We start from the raw sequence: 13479 nt of genomic DNA, 5'->3' as shown, positions 1-13479 counted from the left end.
CCTGGGGTACATGTGTTTGGCCCCCAGCGTCTACAGATTTGTTGTCCTCCTGACCCTCCTGCACCCTCCTCAGACGTCCAGCCTCTGGGGCTGTCGTTCTCGCTGGGGCTGTGCCCTCAGCACCCACCCTGGGGCCCAGCAGCTGCCGCCTCTAGGCCAGTCATACTCACCTCGGTTAGCAGGGAGGCCGCTGGGCGACTGAGCCACTCGGGCAGCTGGAGCTGGGTGTGGGGCTGGATTCCTGAGGGGTGGCTCTGCGACAGTGCCTGGGAAGACAGGGATGGGGGCAACCCCAGCGATGTCTGCACGCTCTCATGGAAGCCAGGATTTACTTCCCCGTGTCATGTCCGGGGGAATGACGACGGTTGTCGTTTGCTTTGGAGCTACTAAACGCCAGATGGTGGAAGATGCCTCACCTCCCTTATCCATAATTTCCACAACAACCCTCAAACTAAGTTCTAGTATCTTCATTTTAAAAAGCAGGCTCAGGGCGTAAAGGGACGTAGGCTGAGTTCAGGGTTTGAACCCAGGTCCCTCTGGCTCCAAGCCTGCCAGAAGCATCGATCTTGGGTTGCATTCAGGGCAGGCACTCGGTCAGGAACGGCAGTGGAACTTGTCTCCTTACAGAAAGCAAATCTCCACAGCAGGCCGTGGTCGGCCACTGGCAGGGCCAAGGCCAAGTGCACTCTGCGCTCCAGAACCCTGCGGCACTGGAGCAGGGAGAGGACTTCCGGGGACCAGGCAGGGCTGCAACGTGCAACCAGGAGCAAGGCCAGGAGCCCTGGGCTGGAGAAGCGGGGGGAGGCTAACAGGAGAGAACCCCACTCTTGGGGCTGTCAGAGGCTGTCTAGCAAGAGGGCGCCAGGACAGATGTCAGAAGACGCTTCATCCGCTCCTGTCCTTTCCCGCTCAACCGTAGTCCGGGATTTCCCTTGCTGCCTGGCCTCACCAGCTCGTGTGACGCTGAGCTCGTGGAGGAGCCCAGAGGGCAGAGGCTGCTGTCCTTCAGCCAAAATCTGGAGCTTACAGCCCAGACGGGCGTGGGTAGGGGGAATAAGCAGTGGGGAGAAGCTGGGGGGATGATTCAGTGGCCTTCCAGGGAGAAGGGTTGTGTCAAATTCCACCCTCCCTCCAGACCACCCAGGTATTCTCCTCTGGAAACCTTAACTAGCCCAGCTCGACTCTCATTTACCGAAGTTGACGACAGTCTCACTAGTGATAGCCGCTTGTGGGGCGGGGTGCTCAGTGTGTCCGTGACCTGGGTAGGGGCAGCCGCGGGGGAGGGAACAACCCAGTCTTGGAGAGCGAGGTAGCCTCAGCCCCGACCCTGGCTGGTTGGACCACGCCGAGCCCATCCTGCGCTCCCCACCAGGGCTCCATGCCCTGCACAGCTACTCACCGTTCCAGTCAGCAATTCATACAGCAGCGACCCAAAGCTCCACCAGTCACAGGCTTCCGTCAGCTCAGAAATGCCCCCCACCTCTGTAGGAATAAGAACATACATGTCCCAGCCTCACCCAAGAGGGCTGGTCTCCACTCTGCCCCTCCTACCCGGACACGGCCCCCTCCCTCTGTCATCCACAGCCCCACGGCTCAACCCACAGAGGCACCCAAGATCTCGGGCCCCCCGGCCCCTCCTCCCTTCTTGCCTGGGGCACTGTAGAGATTGTCCAAGGCCTCCCTGCAGTAGTGGGGCTCCACCTCAGACCACTGGCCAAAATACGTGAGCCGGATGTGACCTTCTCAGCCAGTGTGTGTAGGGAGGAAAAAGGGTGGACAAAAATTGTGGTTAGTGGTCATAGAGCAGGTGGCTCGGCAGGGGGGATTCCGGGGCGTCCCCCAGCAGGCACGAAGCAGGAGCCAGTGGCCACACTGGGCAGAGCCTCCCTGGGGCCTGGTCCCCGAAGGCCCAGAGACAACCAGGCATTCTAGGAGCTGCCGCCCTGGACTCAGGCTCAACTTCAGCCAACCAGACTCGGCAGAGCCCCTTGTGAAGAGGCCAGGGGGAGGCAGGGGAAGCAGATGACCTCAGAGGGCCCCTGGACGTTGGGGACCTCTCCTCTGTCTGGAGGTTTTGGGGGCCCCATGTGAGAGGTGAGGTGGGGTGAGGGCAGCCTAATCCCCTCCCCACCCCGGGCCCAGGCGCCTACCTGCCTGGTCCAAGAGCAGGTTCCGGGGGTTGAGGTCTCGGCACAGCACCCCCTGCTGGTGCAGCGCCTCCAGGGCCAGCAGGGTCTCGGCCGCCCACTGCTTCACCTGCTCTTCCTCCACCCTCCAGGCGCCGTGGCCAGAGCTCGGGCACGCCCTCTCGGCTAAGGGGCGGCTGGGACTCTTGCCTCGGCCACAGGCCCCCAACACCCGGACCGCCCCCTGATGAACCCAGGGGAGCCCCCAAGACGGCCTCCCATCTGAGCTCTGGCCAGGCCGCCGCTTGGCTTGGAGGTACAAGCGGCCACCCGGGGCCTTTGGTAGGTCCGAGGGGCGGGAAGTATGGGTCCTGGCAGAGGGGTCACCTTCAGCCTCTCTCTGGGAAGTGATGGGTGGGGCCTCCCTGGCTGGGGGAAGGCCCCGGGAAGTCCGTGGAGGCTCCTGAAGGATTCTGTCCCGCAGGCGGGTGGGTCCCATAGAGAGCAGTGCTGGGGTCTGGAGGCCGAGGGGTGAGTTGAGCGGAGCCTTCATCCTCTCTGGGCTGGAGCCGGACTTGACCCCAGACTGTTGGGGCTGCTCCTGGGAGAGCAGGTGGGACCAGAGCGTGCCTCCTGGGCCGTGCAGAGGGGCAGGGGAGGAGAAGAGCGTGGACACCAGGTCCCCTACTCCTGCCTCCCCTCCGCACAGCATGGCCCCTCTGTCTTCCACATGTTCCCTGTGCCCCTCCCTCCTCAGCCCGGAATGCCCTCTGGGCGGTAGGTTCTCCCCTGCTCAATATATTGTAATTTTTTACTCTTTAGGGAGAACAGTATTATGAAATTTAAGCAAGTAAAATAAAAGGCGGCCGGACCTGGACCTGCAGTGACTCAATGTCATTACCCAAGGATGCGTCCCTCATTTAAAAAAAAAATCACTAGGGTGATCGATAAATATCTGCTCCACGGCCCCACTGCTGTCCTCACAGCCTCAGGTGCCACCATCCCATGTGGCCACAGACTAGAAAAATGAAAAGAGCCCAAGCTGGAGGAAATGGCGAGAAAGGGGACATGTGCCTCAATGCCCTCTCACGGTCCGAGACGCGAACCTTCTTCTCAAGACGTCCCCTGCCTCCCCCCCCCCACCCCGCCCCGAGCACCACCCAGAGGCCCGGCCCCAGCCCGATCCTGCCATCCTCCCCCCCAGAAAACCTGGGTCCCCCACTCAGTGCTGCACGTCTAATGCAAGTTACCCCCTCCTCGTGCTTGGCATAAGAGGACATGCCAAGGACCTGAGGAGCTGACGGGGTCCCCGAGGTCCCCACCTTGCACGTGCTCCAGCTGCAGGAAGATGGAGTCCTCGCTCACAAAGTAGCGAAGCAGCTTGGTCATGTAGGGGACGCCACGCGGGATGATGGTCAGCCGCTCCTGGTTCGCTGTATGACACCTGGACAGGCTCTGGGGAGAGGGCAGGCAGGTCAGCGGGGCTCAGAGCAGACGGTGCCCTGCGGGGGGACGGCCTAGCCTGGCGTTAGGGGAAACAGATGCTAGGGGACAGAAGCCACCCCGAGGAACAACTGCCTCCCCCCAGTTCCTGACCTGACCCTCACCCCTACTCCCACCATGGAACCCAGGCCCTCCACCCTGCAAACAAGGATGAGGCAGTATGTGTGTCTGGGAGGCGGGGGACGTACTCGGGGACAGAACAAGCAGCTTTTGGATTTGGAGGGAGCCTGGTCCTCAGATATGGGCTCTGGGTGGGAGGGTCCCCAGAGGGCAGGGGTTTCCAAGAGCGGTGAGAAAGGCCCAGGGGGAATGCCGAATAGCGGGGAACTAAGTGGCACCTGCCTTTACCACGAAGGTCCTTCCAGTCGCCGGGTCCTGGACCAGCTGCACCTGCCAAGGACCAAGAGGCACCAGTCAAGGCACAGGCTAGTTTCTGGGGCTCCACGGCCCAAGCCCCAGCCCCCAGTTCCCTCACTCCAGGGCAAGGAGGAGGGCAGGCTGGAGCGGTGCAGAGTGTGTCGCTGGGCCCCCACCGAGTTGACATCAGTCCTGTCCTGCTCACCCACTTCCGTGTGACCTGAAGGATTAGCTCTGGTGCCAGCCCTCAGGTCAGCTGCTCTGTCTCCTGTGCTCTCTGGGCTCACCCTGAGGGGGCCCTATCACAGCGTCTAGTTTCCTGTCTCCCCACCGGGCTGTGAGCAATGGGAGGGAGTGACCACCCTGCCAGCTCCGTAATCCCAGAGTCCCGCACAGAGCAGGGATGGCGGAGTCCCTTCATACATGTGTGGTCCGGCCACAGGGTTTGAGGGCGTCATGGCTGGGCGGGACCTCAGAGCCAGTCACCTCTCTGATCTCTTATTTTACAGGTGAAGTGGCTGAGGCTCTGAGAGTGTGGCCCAAGCTCAGCCATGGGCCGACCGTGCCCAGGAACACAGGATTGGCATGCTCCTTTGGGTCCCTTCCCCTGCCTGCCCCTCCCCCCTTTTAAATAGTCTTTCTTTCTGGAGGCGTCTGTGGAGAGCAGCCCCCTTCTCCGTTGCTTTTGGTTCAAGACAGCAACATGCCAATCGCTGGGTCTGGGCCTTGTTTGGAGTTGGGCCCTTGACTCATCTCTGTGGCGGGCAGGGGTGGACCCCAGCCACAGGAGAGAGCAGAGCGTGTTGGGGCGGGAAGGCAGAAGATTTGGCCAAGTGAGGGGCCTATGCGGGCAAGACCAGCACCCTGAGGTGACTCGGCTGTCTGCCCACCCTGCAGACACTCCCCTTGGTGGCAGGTGGGCACCTCCCGCTGAGGCCAGGCCACTGGGCAGTCACAAAGGCCGCATCCCAAGATTGGGGTGAGAAAGGGGCACTGGGTTTAAATCTTGGGCAAGTGAACGGATTTTCTCATCTACCAAACAGGAATTACAAATGCCCACCTTCCCTCATCACTGGTTTGTTGACGCCATAAATAGGCCCTTTGTGGGCACCTCGGTGGCTCAGGTTGTGATCTCAGGGTCCTGGGATCGAGCCCCACATCGGGCTCCTGGCTCAGCAGGGAGCCTGCTTCTCCCTCTCCCTCTGCCTGCCGCTCCCCCCGTTTGTGCTCTCTCTGTGTCAAAGAAATAAGTAAAATCTTTAAAAAAAAAAAAAAAAGGCCCTTTATTTCTATAAAGGCCAGGAGAACGCCAGTTACCCTTTTGCCACATCGCACTGCCTCTCTGAACCTTGCTCAGCTGCAAAATGGGGTCGCAGCAGTACCTCCCTTAGGTCAGCAGGACTCTCTTCCAGCAGACAAGTCTAACGGCGGCCTGCACCTGCCACGTCACATGCCCTCCCTCAATAATCTGTAGTGACTGTTCCTAACATTGTTGTAGGGAAGCCCCATGCTGGCTACAGAGCACTTACTCTGCGCTACATGCTTTATGTAGATTATTTAATTTTAGCCCCAGAGCCCTACCAGGTGAGTATGATTAGTGACCCATTTTATTGATGAAGAAGTTGAGGTTCAGAGAGGTAGGTTACCTATAGTCACTGCTAAAAAGCAGTAGAGGCAGGATTTGAATCCAGGCAGGGCTGATCCCAGAGTCCTGGAGACCTGCAAGGAGGGCACAGCCAGGTGACCATGGCACCTGCCCTCCCCTCTGAGCCTCAGCTCCCCCGTCAGTGCCCTTCCCGAGGCAGCAGTGACGCATGCCTTCTGACCGCCAGAGGTCTCTCCTCCGAAAGCCAGAGACAGAACCCAGTCCGGTCCCAGCAACTTGACCAAATTTGTGCAATGCTTGAAAAAGCAAGAAAGAAAACTCTGGGGTCATTTAGGAGAATCGAGTTTCCCACAAATACTGACACCCTGGATAATTCCCCACTGTCCCTTGCCAAGTGGAATTCCCTACCACCTTGTCCTGGCTAAGGTCCTCTCAGAGACAGTCCAAAAAACCAGCAGGGAAGGCTGGGGAAGCCAGATACAAAACCTGATCAGTACGCTGGAACAAGTGTGTTTAAGTATATACACACACACACATATGACATACACATATTTAATGCACGCACACGCGTGCACACACCCCATCTATCGAGAAAGAATGAGACCAAAACATTAATAGCAATTATCTTGGAGCTAGTAGGATGGTGGGGAATGTATATATAGTTTCAAATTCCTTTCTCTTTTATATCTCAAGCGCAGAGGGGGTATTTTCCCCTTAAAGCAAGCAAGCAAAACAATCCCCTTCCTCTTTTGCTCAGTGCTATGGGGGACAGAGCACTAGTCATTTGACCTTAGGAACCTCCGTTTCATTTTCTGTAAGACCATTATTAAAATGCAGCACCGTCCAGGGCGCCAGGGTGGGTCAGTCGCTTGACCGTCCGACTCTTGATTTCAGCTCAGGTCATGAGCTCAGGGTCGGGAGATGGAGTCCTGCATCAGGCTCTGTGCTCAGCTTGGAGTCTGCTTGGGTCCCTCGCCCCACCCCTGCGCGCACGCTTGCTCTCTCTCAAATAAATAAATACCTTAAAATAATAAAATGCAGCACTGTCCAATAGAACATGAAAGAAATATATGTCTGCACTGTCCAATACAGAAGCCATTAACCATATGAAAGGCTATCAAGCCCTTGAAACGTGGTTGGTGTGAATGAGAAGCAGAATATTTAACTAATTGTAACTCCAGTAGTCTTAGGTGGCTAATGACAGGGGATGGGCTGCCCAGTCTAGTGCTTTTTTTCCCCAGGGCAACTGAGAGGGTTTAATGCAACAGTTTTGCAAATGAGAATGTGCCTTACGTCAGGTGACTGTTGCCATTTGGAAGGTGGGAGGCGTTCTGGGTGCCCCCTTTTTTGCCTTTTTATAAAGGGATTTTTTTTTTTTTTAAAGATACCCCCTGAGATCCTGGGACATGCAACAATGAAAGCTTCAGTGAAACACATTAACCCTTTCTTTAAAAATGCCCGAAGTATCAAAATCCCAGGAGGACTCTCTCATGGCGCAAGCAAGTCCAAAAGTTCCAAACAGATTCTCCAACTCCAAGGCCCACAGGGGCCTGGGATGGGAACCAAAGGGGCAGGGCAGGGACAAGAGCAAACCAGAGGACTGGTGTCCCATTAAAACCGGCACCCCCCCACCCCCGACTCCTTGCTGCCACGCGAGAATGGGAGCCAGCATTCCCAGATCTTCCAATTTTGCAGAAGCAGGAAATCTGGACTTCTGTATCAAACCTGCCAATTTTCAAATGTTGGTAAGTAACGATAATTTTAAAAAACACCCCTGTGTCTGGGCCAAAAAAACAAGAAGTGACTTGGATGGCTTTCTTTTTCTTCCCCATCCCTGGCTCCTACATGACGCTCAGCAAACATGTGGTGATAGCTCTCAGGCCCCCCATGCTCCCTGAGAACAAACCCCTGGGTATTCTAGCCAGAGACCCATCTAGTCCCTGAGCCCCCTACCTCACAGCTCCCGGCAACCCCCTCCCCCTGCCAGCACCTCCTTAGCCCCTAGGCATCCCTCTCCCAGCCCAGTTCACCTCCCAGCTGGGCATCTCCCGGGGCACTCCAGGCTTCCAGAGCAGGCCCTTGGCCCTGGCCCGGCCCTGAGGGCTGCTGGCCCGAGCTGCCCTTCCCTTCCGCCAGGATCTGCCTGGGCAGGGCTGTGGAATGGGGCTCCTGGATAGCATATTCAGGCCTGGCTGCAGGGACCTGGGCCCAGGGGCCCTAACATCTCTCCTAATTTGGGGAAGATGGTGTTCCCGACTTGGAAATGACACAGGAAAGGGAAGCAGGATCTCCGAAGGGAGTGGAGTAGGTAAGCTGGGTGCCCAAGAAAGGGTAAAAAAGGAAAGAGAGACAATCTCAAAACAGAAGGGTTGGGCTTGGCCTTAATTTGTGCTTTCCACACGCACAGGCCTTAGAATACTGGATGTGGAAAATGCTTTGCATACGCGTGTCCTGGGGTCAAACAAATTCGGGAAATTCTATCACAGACCTCGTTCTCGGAAATTCATGGTATACATTTGCATCCCCAAAGCTCTGCAAATGCCTATAATCAAAAAAACAAAGTCGTATCACTTTAACTCCCTGTAACCCACACTGCTGGACCTGGAACCCCTCTCTCCACACCACCTATCCTTCAGCGGGATCCCACTCGAGGGAAAGGTGGTGGCAGTCACCGCCCGGCCGGTCTGTGGGAGCCGCTGTGCTTGGCTGGGGCCACACAGACGAGCGCAGTTGGAGGGAAGGCAGATGGAAGCTGGCCTGGCCTTGGCTGACAGACTGGGGCCTGTTCCAGGGACCTGGGGAAGCAGCTGGAGCACGGCTGGGGGACGGGAAGCCTGCACGCCTCCCGCCCGCCCTTGTCACTAGCATTCAGAGCCATCAAACACGTATCAAATGTTTCAGCGTGTGCCAGGCCTTTCCCAAAAATTGTTTCATTTTAGTTTCCACATGCCCCCTTGCGGGGGAGGATTCTTACCCCGCTTACAGATGAAGAAACCGACGGGGAGGTGAAGGGGTTTGCCGTGGCCGCACGGTGCCTGCAGCAGGCGTCCTCTGCGGGCTCCCAGGCCCGGCAAAATCCCCCCAGGAGTGTTTAAATTACAGATGCCTCGGCTCAACCCTGGAAACTCTGACTCAACAGGCCTGGGGTGGGGCCCAGGCCTCTCTTTTTAGGAAGCTCCCCAGGTGATTCCGATGAACAGCCAGTTTGAGAAAGAACCGCACTGGGAACTACTCAGGTGCGGCCTGGGTTGGGGCAGAGGGCAGCCGAATGCTGGCCCAGATCTCATTTGACCCAACTGTCTGTCCTTCCGTCTCCCCCACTCTGATGAGCGTCCCACGTGCAGGTCGCCATGGCCGCTCCTAGCTCCCTGCCTGCCCCACATGAAGGGAAAGGGGCTCAGACGGGGTCAGGATGAGGGTGGGGGTGCCAAGGCCCCCTCTGGGGGCTGGGACCCTCTGCAGGACAGGCTTCTGGAGAGCAGTGCACATTCCCACCACAGGGACTCCTCAGCGATACTTGGTGGGGAGACTCTGGCCGCAGCCCTGGGGCGCATAGGGAGTGTGGGTGGGGGCCTGTGGGAAGCGGAAGGGGGAGAGAGCAGGGCAGTGTGTGCTGGCCGGGCGCCCTGGGCACTGCTTCTCCGGCTTCTGTCTTGAATCTCGGAGGGAGGGGCTGTCTGCCTGAGCTGCGGGAAAGGGACTATTTGCCTCTTCTGTTCCCTTCTTCCTCTCCAGGAGCTGACTGATATGTGCTGGGGTGAGAGAAGGGTGGGGAGCCACCGGACACAGCTGCTCTCCTCCCCTGGGACCCGCTGACCCCTTTCCAGCCCCTTCTCCCCACCCACCACCCCCATCTGCCTGCACCATCTCCTTTGGCAGGAAAACCATGGCCGTCAGCTCACTCACCTTCTCGATGACCCCAACCACCCTGCAGCCCCTCAGCTGCTCCAGGGCAGAGCTCAGCGCGCGGATGGGCCGGAGCCTCAGGCTGCTGAAACCCTGCAGAGGTGGGAGACAGACCCCACAGACTCAGGGCCCAGCCGTCCTCCAGCTGCCAAGACAGCAGGGGGCACCAGGGGCAGAACTGGGGTCCACGGAGCCCGCACCTCACAGGGAGCAGAGAAGCTGGCCCTGACTGGCACCCTGACTGCCCTCTACACTCCGCCCCCCGCCCGCCCTCCTCCCAGGCGCAGGGAATCAGACCCCCCCCAGTCTTGAAAGCCCCACCCATACGAGGCAGGTGCTCCCAGAGGTGGGGAGCGAACCCGGGCACATGGGGGTCTCAGGGAACATGCGCGGAAGACCCAGGCACGTGGCCCAGGCCCCTGCTTCGGGGAGAAGCAGCCTCACAAGATGCGGGAGAGAAAATACATTCCCAACACTGTGGCGTATTTATCGAAAAACTCCGACTAGACGTGGACCCACGCGGTTCAAACCCATCTCGTCCAAGGGTCAGCTGTGCTCGCTGAGACCCAGTCAACCTCCCACAGATGTGGGAAACTTCGAGCGTGTGCACGTGAAGCTTGTGCAGGAGCCGTGCGTGAGTCCAGAGGTGCGTGCGTTTACCCTTGGCGGGGGTGAGACTGGCCTGGAGATGATTCACTCAGTGTGTGAAGACAAGGCACTAGCTGGGTGTGGGAGACGTTGGGAGCCAGCAGAACCGTGGGGGGACAGCCCTGTCCCTGGCACACTCCCCCACCTGCCCTGCCCCGCAGCCCAGGACAGGAGGTGACAGCCCTCCGACCCGTGGGGTGGGGGCCTCAGTTCTCTCCCCCCAGAGCCCTCAGGCCTCTGGGGCGCGGTCTCCTCACCGTGCCGGGGCTCGTGCCACCGCCCAGGGTCCTCTGCAGGTGACATGTGAAGATCTCCTCGGCCCGCCGCAGGTACTTGGTAATCTTCAGCTTCACAGCCTCGCATCGCTCCTTGTTGGGGTCAACTGTGGGGTAAGGCGGTTACCAGGACCCAGCCTGGCCCTGGAGGGCTGGGGTTCCAGCTCCCCACCCTCTGCCCTCCACAGGAGAGAGAGCCTACTTCTGAGGCTGGTCTGCAGACGGGGCCCCCACACCGGTTCCCCAGCCCTCCTCTGGGGGGAAACCAGCAGGTGGGGACGAAGAAGAAGATGGAGGGACAGGCTGGGAACCGCCGTCGCCCCCGGTCTCCTGCACTTCACAGCTGCACCCACTGGCCGCAGGCTGCCTCGCACCCCGGGAAGGAACAGAGTGGGGACTTCCCGGTCCGTTTTTGGAGGAGGAGACAGAAGCTCCCAGAGAATGCCTCTGTGCCCTCTCGGATGCCCAGCGTGAAAAGGCCGGAGAGGGGACTGGGATGGGAAGAGGAACGAATTCACTGGGCAGTTGGAAGCCCCGGCCTTGGGGGGCTCTTTGGCAGCGGGGTAAGAAGCAGGAAGCAGGGCCCGACTCCTATCCCCCACCGCCTCAGGGATCTCCACCTGGCCTCAGGGCCGGCCTCTCCCCTGGAGAGGCAATGCCCCACTCTGCCCTGAATGGGATGCTCTCTCTCTCCGGAGCACCACCTGGCCCTTCGGCTGGACAACACACTGTCCTTCAGCGCTCAGATTAAACTTCTGACTTCTAGAAAACACCCTACGCCAGCCCAGCCTGGCTTCCCTTTCTCTCTTCTCTCCCCTCATGTCCTCCTCATTGCTCTTCCCACCTGAGAGGTAATTATCCACCATTAATCTCTTTAGTCTCCCCCCTTGTAACGCAAGCCCCCAGTGGGCAGGAGCCCCGCTCCGCTCCACGGACAGACAAGTGTACGGGGGTCAGTGCCCAGCCTGTCGAGCCCCAACTGTTCAAACCTCTCAGCTCTGTCGCTGAGAGCTACGGAAACTTAAGCAAGTAATTTAACTGCCTGGCACCTCAGTTTCGTATCTGGAAAATGGGCATAAAAATGGTTCCTACATACGACATCAACAACGCACATGGTCATCTCCATTACTGTGAGGTAGACCCTGAGACCAGTGTCTGGCATACAGGAACCGCTCACACAGGCCCCCTGTTATGACTGTCCGTCGCAGAGGCCCTGCGGGGCCAGCCTGGAGCCCTGCTCACCCGGCGCAGACGGACAGAGGACAGGGCGAGCCCCAAGCTGGCCCTTCCCCAGCGGCTCCCGCCCCCAGCCGGCCGGGTGCTCACCGTGCACGCCGCGCAGCAGCACGTCCACGCCGTTCTGGTAGTGGTTGAAGGCTGCCTCGTAGTCCTCACTGACATCGCGCTCCAGGGCCAGCCGGATCTGCGTGGCTGCATCCACCAGGTAGTCACGCTTGGTCATGTCGGGGGCCCCGGGGGCCACCAGGTTACGAATCTGCTCCAGGTACACACGGGCCTGGGACCGTGCTCGGGAACAAGGCTCAGGCTCCAGGCCGGGGCCCGGAGGGCACTCGCAGGCCACCAGGCTCATGGCTGCTGCCCTGTGGAGGTGACCTGAAATAAAGAGACGCCCTAGGGAGGCCCCAGCTGGGAACAACACCCCATCCGTACCCTGGTTTCCTCAGCTGAAAACTGGGAGACTAATACCTCCAACGGCTGGAGGGATCAGAGCTAGTGTGGGTAACATCTCTCTACAGGGCCAGACCTTTTCTAAATGGTGATAACAGAATAATAACATGCTCGGGGCTCTTCCTTTCAGTCCAAATTCAGATCAACAGGTATGTCTTGAGCACTGGAGAGAGCTGGGGATATCTGTGATCCAGAACTGCCTTCCTGAGGTCTCACAGACAAACGGGTATCTAGCACATAGTAAACATGTTGGCCACAAGCCAAGGCTGTTCCTCACACTGTTCCCTCCATCCTGCCTGTTCTCCTGGTCCTACTCCTCCTACAGGAATTTCATTTATCCTTCAGGGTTCAGCTCGATGGCACCTCCCTGAACGGGAGATTGCCCCTGCTTTATTTCATTTCCTTTGGAGCTCGAGGTCAGCACGTGAGGACCGCCTGGAGAGCCTGGCAGAGAGTTAGGCACAAGGCCTGGCCTTAAACCTGTGGGCAAATGAGATGCCCGAGTGACGGATTCTAGGTGGAGGTAAAGGAAGGAGGGCCTCCCGGCCCCAGGGAGGCAGCAGCACTACCCTGGCTCTGAGTAGGCCAGGAGGCCACATGGCCTCCAGGAACCTGATAGCAGCTGCTCCCTGAGCAGTGTGTGACACAAGTGGCCAAGGGGATAAGAGCAGTGGCTTCAGGAAAGGAAAGGGCTCTGAGGGAGGCCAGCAGAGCTGCCTCCGCCCCGGCTCAGGGGCACCTGTGTTCTCTCAGGCCCCATTGAAAAGGGCAGGGCCTGAACTCCCAAGACTAGGCCACCTCTGCCTCTGTGGAGAGAGGGAATAGACAGAACAGGATGGGGAGTGGGGCGGGAAGGGAAACCCACGTCCCCAAGCCAGCCGGGAGCTGAACCCCGGCCAGCAAGCGGCCAGGGGGTGGAGGGAAGCGGGGAGGCAAGCCGCACCCTCCTCGCTCCGCCCAGCCACCCGGGACCCGCAGCTCTGAGGCCTGTGTTGGGGGCGGGAGGTGGGGGTGCCAAGGCCGAGGGGCTGGGCTGCTCGAGTCAGGCCCCGGGCCACCCCGCGAGTCCCGGCACGCAAGGTGGGCCACCCCGCGCGGCGGGACCGAGGGCAGCGTGCTGGGGGTGAGAGGAGGGGACGCCCTCGCCCGGAGGACCGGGGCCCGGAGAGGAGCCGGGCAAACCCCGTACCTGCCCGAGCCGGGAGCTCGGTCCGCGCGGCCGGACCTACCCCGGCCGCCACCGCCCCTTCACTCGTGCGGGAGACCGTGCACCGCAGGTGCCGCCTTGCGTCCTCCAGCCAGGTGCGGGGTACGGCCGGCTGCCGCCTGGTCATTGGCTGCGGATGAGCTCATCCTCCGGCGTTAGAAT

The 13479-nt window shown here is 59.4% G+C and overlaps 1 protein-coding gene across 1 annotated transcript in view; it reads right to left on the bottom strand.

Moving 5' to 3' along the window:
* The window catches only part of RPS6KL1 (ribosomal protein S6 kinase like 1), a 16999-nt gene extending 3520 nt beyond the window's left edge, over positions 1–13479 (bottom strand). Inside the window, exons 1-10 of the mRNA XM_057318474.1 lie at positions 13300–13479; positions 11748–12035; positions 10404–10528; positions 9499–9591; positions 3972–4019; positions 3449–3581; positions 2151–2759; positions 1650–1739; positions 1400–1482; positions 171–266 (exon numbers count right to left, since the gene is read on the bottom strand). Coding sequence (XP_057174457.1) covers positions 171–266; positions 1400–1482; positions 1650–1739; positions 2151–2759; positions 3449–3581; positions 3972–4019; positions 9499–9591; positions 10404–10528; positions 11748–12035; positions 13300–13444 — 1710 coding nt within the window. The 5' untranslated portion in view covers positions 13445–13479. The remainder of the gene's footprint in view (positions 1–170; positions 267–1399; positions 1483–1649; positions 1740–2150; positions 2760–3448; positions 3582–3971; positions 4020–9498; positions 9592–10403; positions 10529–11747; positions 12036–13299) is intronic.

Source organism: Ursus arctos, unplaced genomic scaffold (assembly GCF_023065955.2).
Source record: "Ursus arctos isolate Adak ecotype North America unplaced genomic scaffold, UrsArc2.0 scaffold_25, whole genome shotgun sequence".
Classification (NCBI taxonomy): domain Eukaryota; kingdom Metazoa; phylum Chordata; class Mammalia; order Carnivora; family Ursidae; genus Ursus; species Ursus arctos.
Note: the sequence above shows the minus strand (reverse complement) of the source record. Positions and strands in the feature narration are given on the sequence as shown.